Source organism: Octodon degus, unplaced genomic scaffold (genome assembly GCF_000260255.1).
Source record: "Octodon degus isolate 3935 unplaced genomic scaffold, OctDeg1.0 scaffold00088, whole genome shotgun sequence".
NCBI classification, from domain to species: Eukaryota; Metazoa; Chordata; class Mammalia; order Rodentia; family Octodontidae; genus Octodon; species Octodon degus.
This window is the reverse complement of record NW_004524664.1, coordinates 11,551,420-11,559,226: the sequence shown is the minus strand read 5'-3', so window position 1 is coordinate 11,559,226 and position 7,807 is coordinate 11,551,420. Positions and strand designations below refer to the sequence as shown.

At 42.0% G+C, this 7,807-nt stretch overlaps 1 protein-coding gene across 2 annotated transcripts in view; it reads left to right on the top strand.

Annotated features, from left to right (window-relative positions):
* Nucleotides 1-7,488: 7,488 nt before the first annotated feature.
* Nucleotides 7,489-7,807, top strand: part of Nrg1 (neuregulin 1) — a 1,208,067-nt gene continuing 1,207,748 nt past the window's right edge. For both annotated transcript variants that reach the window (XM_023722043.1, XM_023722047.1), the window contains exon 1: nt 7,489-7,805. In XM_023722043.1, the coding sequence (XP_023577811.1) occupies nt 7,489-7,805 (317 nt within the window). The remainder of the gene's footprint in view (nt 7,806-7,807) is intronic.

The window sequence follows — 7,807 nt, the reverse complement described above, 5'->3', positions numbered from 1 at the left end:
CCACATTTCTGAGGGGGTAGGATTATGCATTCTGTAACTTCTAGAAATGATTTTGAAAGAAAAAGTCTAAAGTAGCAGCATTTTAAGGAGTCTGAGGACAGGGTTTTTAAATTAAGCTATAGTGGCTAAGGGGTGAAACACAGGACTAGGAGACCTGGAGCTTGAGTTCTAAACAGAATTTTCTCCATGGCCTAGACAAGGCAGTCCTCATTTGTAGACTGTTTTTACCACTTATAGCAAGCCAGTTATCTATGATCTTTTCCTGATCTAACATTTGTTTCTCTATGATTTGAAGTATAACCTAATGGGGGACATTCATGATCTTCTATCAGGACATTCATGACCTAGATTAGGGGATGATAAAAACTTTTATTTACACAACTTTTTCATGTGCAAATATAATGAGGACTCATGCAAAACTCACCAGCAGGGCAGGAAATTGACTAATCTGTTTGTTTTGATGTTTTTTATTACAAATTATTTTTCATGCTCCTACATTTCTGCATCAACCTTGACCTAAGGAAACTGTCTTCAATTCTGGAACTTTGACTGAAAATGTTAGAATTCTATATTAAATAATTATGATTTTCATGGAGTTATATTACTGTTAAGGGGTTAAAAATGTCTTATGTGTGGAATCATGAGACAGCAGAATCATTTAATGAAACAAGAAGGGAACAAAGCTGGCAAGAAACATAATTGGTATATTTTTTTTTATGAAAACAGGAATGAGGTAAGGTATGATCCAGTTCCACCTGAATTCTAAAAATCTTACTTGTTTTCTCTCTGTGTGACTGAAAGTGTCATTTATATCCCAACACTTTCAAGGAAGGATGATGTTGAAAACTTCCATGGCAAAATAATCAGAAAATTGTCAAAATGTCAAAAATCATGTGTCAGGATCCTACGTTGGGGAATCATGATTTATGATCTGCTTTTCTTCCTTTCCTTGGCCTATTATATACGTATACTACTGTAAAGAGTTAGAAAAAAAATGCCATCATAAATGGGAACATGTAGTTTCTGACAAGCTTTTTAAAAGTTTCTTCCTATTTTTTTTATCTGTAAGGAAAAGTTCTTAGAAAGTTTTAAGACTATACAGTGGATCTTTTTAGAATAACTAGAAAGAGAATAAAAAGTGGCTTTTACTTTTAGCATTGATACAGAAAATATACAAACTTAATCACAGCACTATTTCTTATTCAATCCAGTATGTTTGTAAATAGCAACAGTAAGTTTCATGACATATTCCTAAGAATAAATAAAATGTATATTTACTATTACTAAGTCTCATTTTACAATGAGATTTCCAAAACAGTTTTGGAAGGTATGTGTGTTTCTTAAACACAATGGTTTAAGTTCTTGATTAAGATATTTCTGTTGGGTGGTTTATATGTTACTTACTGATAGTGGCTTACTCCTAAGGCATAAACAATCCCTAGTGTGGCAAAAGAAAAACAAAAGAGTTGTACTCAAGGAATTGATAAAAAAAAACAGTACTTGAATTTAACAACAGGTTTTAATAATCTGTAAATATCTTCTCTATTTCATGGTATAATTGTTAATATTATGCTAATAACATTAATATTCATTATCTCACCATCTCCAAGAGAGTATGAAAGAAGTTACATCACCATAGGTAATATAATCTATATTTTTTGTTCATCATCTTACATGGGTGCAATTATATGGTCTTAGTTTGCATCCTACCTAGTCTTTCCTTTTTGTTTCTAAATTTATTTTATTTATTTTTACGTATTTGGTACAGGGTCTCACTATGCAGCCTGGACTCAAGTGATCCTCCTGTTTTCAGCCTCCTTGGCACTGGGATTACAGGTGTGCAACATCACACTCAGTCTTGGTGGCTGGCTTACTGCACCCTGGGGCAGGGCTGGCACAGCATGTAGTACGAGGGATAGAACCCTGGTCCTTGCGCTTGCCTAAGCAGGTGCTTAGTCCACTGAGCTACCTTGCCAGCCCTATTGTTAATTGTTTTTGAGACAGAATCTTGCTGTGTAGGTCAGACTGGCTCTCTATGTAGCCCAAGTTGGCCTCAAACTCAGTCATTTTGTCTCAGCCTCCTTGGGTACTGGGATTATAGGCATGCCCCACCCTGCCTGGCCTACCTAGTCACTAGCAGAGAAATTCTGCCACATTGCTTCCCTTGGATGACCTCTGTGGGTCCATATTTGCCAAGTGGGTTGTTAAAACACTTTGTTTCAATTGTCTTAGACCTTTTCTGGCCTGAGATAGCCTGTAAAGCAAACAAGGCTTCTTGCATAGACTGCACATTTGGGACTACAGGATCTCTAGCATAGTTGCTTCATGATTTATGGTGAAGGTGTGCATTCCTCTGTGCCACTGGTCAATGATGATAGAGTAGGTTTCATTGTCTCTGTGGATTCCCTTTGACCCCTCAATAGTCATTATTTAGAAGTATTTAATCAAGGATAGATTGCTATAGATAGAAACATCTTTTCACTTTACTATTGGAATGTGGAGTCAGTTGTAGGCTCCTCTTTGAATTTTCTAAACTAGTAATATGTATTTCAGATGTACTCACATAATTTTGTCAGTCTGGTCTTTCCCTGCTTGGGCAGATAAAATATTGCAGGGAACATAATGCCAGCTGCTCTGATCCCTAATTTTCCTTTTATTTTCTTCTTTGGCCACTATTATGATTTGTGTCTAGATGTTCTCCCAAAGCCTTTTGGAGTCACAGGCTTTTCTTTTTTCTTTCTTGCTTTCTTTTTTTTTTTTTTTTCAAAATTTTATTGATAAACAGATAGCAATGAGACAGTTTCAAATCAAATCAGAAGTACAGATTCAACAAATAACACACTGCATATATTCTTCTTAGTGGTTAATTGCTGTACAAGATGTGGACTTGAGATCCTATTTACAAACACCATTAGAACAAATCATTCTATTCATTAAGAGAATGCAACTATATATCTATCCTAACCACTTTGAATACACAGATACAAAATGGACATTCATCTGTATACCCCATTTTTTCTAAGTTCCGTTATTGAATATTATAGGTGTGTAAACTCAGCAAAATATTCTAAAAGAGTCCAGTAGCACATAATAGCACTGGGTCTTCTGTTTAACTGGCAATGTCAGAAATTATTGACCTGAGTCTCCCACAGCTCAACATAACAGTATGGCTTTACTTCTTATATTTCATCTTCATTCTTTTCTACTGGATGGTTAAGACCAAGGTAAAGCAGGACCTGTGCAACAAGAGTTGTAGCTTTTTGGTCTGAGAAGGTCAGTGAAATGCCCTCAGGATTTATCCTGAGATCCTGTACCTCAGATTGTAGAACCTTTGTCAGTGCAGCCATGTGGATGAGTCACGGCCATTGCTTGGCCAATATGCTCTCTGTGAAAGCCTGAGAGAAGGTCTTTCTTGCTTTCTTGCTTGCTTGTTTTAATCTAGTATGTGACTCATTCATGATATAGCGCTGGAATTAAGGGTGTTAGCATTAAGGGTGGGTGATTGCTGGGTCAGTCTACTGATCGGACTGGTACCACCCTAATCCCAATAAACTAGATACAAGATAAGGAACATAAAGACTCTTGTCTTGCTCGCTTGTTTCTTTTGCTGTTTACTACCACCATGAAGTTTTGTCCCTTTGCCACATGCCACCCTGCTTTGGAGCCAGCCACTTATGGACTGAAAACCTCTACAAATTTAAAGTGGCTAAACATTTTCCCCTTTAACTCTGGAAGTTGGGTATTTAATCTCAGCAATGAGAACAAAGTAACTAAGACAACCGTAGAGGAAAGCTAAGTCTCAAGCAATCATTCGTTTTTACTGTTAACAGGTGGTTACACTTTCCTGCTAACTGGTTAAAATGATTTTGCTAAGTAGCATTGTCCTCTAAGAACCAAGAAGTTAACACACTTTTCCTTATTAAAACTGGGATAGGGAAGATCACTATGTAGGTGATATTGAATATGAGATTGCAGTGCCCAAGTATGTTTTCACATTATTAGGCTATCATGCAGCAGATGCCAAAGTTTCTAAGTCTCAAGTTTTTAGTTGTTCTTATAGTGTGGCCTTCAGTACCATAGCAGTATCACCTAGGAAGTTGTTAAAATGTAATTTTGGCCCCCATACTAAACACTGAGTGCAAACTTCTGGGAGTGGGGCTAGCAATCAGTTTATGTGGATGCTCAAGTGATTTTGATGTGTGCTAAAGTTTCAGAGCTCTTAACTTTAATAGGTTTCCAAAGATGGACCTTTTTCTCTTGTCTTTTGAAAACAATGACATAGACAAGTTATCTCCCTTTTCTGATAGCATTTAATCTTTTCTCAAGCATAAATTAATCAACGTAGAAGCACCCTTTCCCTTGAAAAAGAGCATTTCTCTAGCATGATTTGCCTTATAAAGGAAGGCCTCAGTATAGGAACTGAAATGAAACACATGTGCAAACAATTTTTTAGTACTGAGCTGTTTCTACCTTTGTACCAGAAAATATCTGTATGAATATCCTTTAATACCACTTAAAAGACAGTAGGGGGAAATGTAGGAATAGTGCAGATGCACTTTTAAAGGTACCTTTTCAGAGAGGAGGGTTGTATTGGATCATAGATAAAATGCTTTATAAAGCACTAAGAAGGGGTGTCTATGCATTTAATGACTCTGTAACTCAGTGCTTTAACATTTTATTGTTGTTTTTATTACCTGGAATTCTCTCTCTCTCTCTCTCTCTCTCTCTCTCTCTCTCTCTCTCTCTCTCTCTCTCTCTGGCAATGTTGGAGTAATTGTAGAAAGCATATTACCAAATCAGCTCATGATTAATTAGTTGACATTTAGTGCTTAATATGTGCCCACGTGAGTTAAAATTAGGATACTGAAGGCATGACCCTGATTTCTAACAAGGATACAATCTATTTGGACTATTGGGAATAAAACTTGTAAAACTTGAGCTCAGTAAAATAATGTGGTCAAAAGCAAAGAAGCAAGATTCAGACAGCAAAAGTGGATAGAGAATTGATCACTTTGGGTAGTTAGTATTTTTTTTAAAGGAGGCTCAAAGGGCAAGTGAATCCAAAAAGATGGTTAAGATCAGTGATGGAGCCTTTGCAGAAATGCTTTCAATTCTTCTGCTTCCTTAATGTCTGCCTTTAACAATTTGACTTTTAAGTTCCTCAGAGAACTTAAAAGAGAAAGAATCTGTTCTTCTACTCCTTGAATCTGAGCTGGCCTTGGAATAGTGACAGTGAAGACATACTAATTTTGAGCCGAGGTCTCAAGAAACTTTACGTACTTTGGACTACTCTCTTAGATCATGTTCAGCTGCCAGGAACAAGCCTACATTGTCTGCTGATGGATGAGACTATATGAGTTCTGAAAAGAGCTGTCTCAGCTGAGGCCATTAGAGAGAGCCCTCAGCAAAAAAGCCCTTGGCTGAATCTAGTCTTAACCACCATAATCTTGAGTTAAGTGAACAGATACAGTGTCAGGCCAACACATTTGGGGGTGGCTTGTCATGCAGTGACAGATAAGTGATAGATGTCTGAAAGGTGAGGAGGAAGGGCAAAAGTGTTCTAGGGCAGAGCTGAACCTGTGGAGGAGTCAAGAGTCAAAGTGTGGTCAGGCTGAGAAAAATAGACTGGTAGGACTGAATAGCTGAACTATTTTGAATAGACAGGAACACAGGATTTTAGAGAACTCATACTGGAAGTCATTCTGCAGTGATCTTTCCTGCAGCATGGCACTAGTGTACAAGAGACAGGATTCCCCACCTGTTGAAACACACACAGCATCCAGGCTCTGTTCTTCCAAGCTACACTTTGAGAGTATGAAACATTCTTTCTCAGGCAAGTATAAGATGCTAAGAACAGAGATCTTTGTGGCTTATTATTTTTTACATAAAATTATAAAAGCTTATATACCATAATTTCAAGAAATGGAAACTTGTATAATCCCAGAGTGAAAATATTAAGATGTTAGCGTGATTTTAAAATCTTCAATTTTTACAAGGTGGATCTATTACCCATTGTAGAACTTTAAGTCTGTTTTCTTAAGTCATTAAATACATTTTTCACCATAAAAAGAACATAAGAGGAAATATTCATTTTGAATGATAAAATGCATTCCATCTCTCTCTTAAATGGTATTGCTTGAAAAACAAAATATCCCTGGGATGTAGAGATTCATCTTTTAAAAGTAACTTCTCATATTTGACAGGACAGAGGGAGAGCAGAGTTAGCATGGAGTTGGGCTGAGGGGTGTGGCATTTGGGTTGAATGGTATTTAACCTACAGCTTCTTGTATCTGGAATCTTCTTCCACTAGCTACAGAAGTGATATATATATATATATATATATATATATATTGCTGACAAAGTACCACAAACTTCATACAAAATGGCCTTATCGATCAAGTATTTTACTCAAATTATGTTTCTATCAGCAATCTCACACATGTCCCTAAAGCAAGAATTTCACTAGAAGGCAGGGATAGTGAAGATGGAAGTGTCACCCGACTGTAGAGTCACAGAGGCGTCACACCTGAAGTGCACGCTGCATATGCGCTGCAAAGAAACAGAGTGTCACAAAGTTATTTTAATTGCTGCTCTTGTCGCCTATGAACATGTTGCTCCCTTTCCACTATCAAGTAACCAGTTCCCCCAGAACTTCTTTGCACCAAGGACCCGCACGTCCGGCGTTCCGGCCTTTCCCCTCCGCCGCCTCCCACTAGCGTCCGGGCGTCCTGCGCCAGCTAACAGGTCCCTGATCAGAGGAGCATCACCTCCGGCTCCCCAGCCTTCTCCGCAACCCACTCGGACTGCAGACTGTTCGCCGCCGCGGTCCTCCCATTGCAGCACAGGACGACCGAGAGGCAGGAGGCGCGCGGGGCAGCAGAGGCCCAGGACGACCCCTGGCGGGCCCGGCTCGAAACCAGCATGGGGAAGGGCAGCGCGGGGCGAGTTCGCACCACAGGTAAACAGGCTGGCGAGGCTCAGGGCGCTGTCGCCACCGCGGGCCCCCAGCGACTTCCAGGCACGCAACTCCGCCTCCAGGGCGCTCTCTCTCGCGCTCTCGCCCCACCACTCGCTCGCAGCTCCAGCCGCCGCCGCAGCATCACTTCACACAAAGGACTGCTCCCGACTGAGCAGCTCCCCCACCTCCACCTCCTCCTCGGGTGACAGCACCCGGCAGCAGAGCTTGGGCGCGGCGGCGGCGCTGGGGACCTGTCACTCCCAGCCACCCGGGCGGTGGCGGCGGCTTTTTTTTTCCTTTTCGCTTTTGCTTTAAAATTTCTCCCCTTATACCTCTTCGCCCTTCTGTGGTTCCACCCATCTCTTCCCCCTCCTCCTCCCACAAACAACTCTCCCCCATAAATAAATAAAAGGAGGAGGGTAACGAAGGGGGGAGGAGTGGCGCTGGGGGGAGGAAAAGGAAAAGGCAGCAGCGCGGCGGAGCGAGGCAGCGTCCGAACCGACAGCGCGGAGCCGCACGCACCTCGCACCATGAGATGGCGACGCGCCCCGCGCCGACCCGGGCGCCCCGTCCCCGCCGCCCGCTCGCCGCCGCCGCTGCTGCTGCTGCTCCTGCTGGGGACCGCGGCCCTGGCGCCGGGGGCGGCGGCCGGCGACGAGGCGGCCCCCTCGGGGGCCTCGGTGTGCTACTCGTCCCCGCCCAGCGTGGGCTCGGTGCAGGAGCTGGCTCAGCGCGCGGCGGTGGTGATCGAGGGAAAGGTGCACCCGCCGCGGCGGCAGCAGGGGGCACTCGACAGGAAGGCGGCGGCGGCAGGGGCGAGGGGCGGCGAGCGAGTGCCGCCAGCCGCGG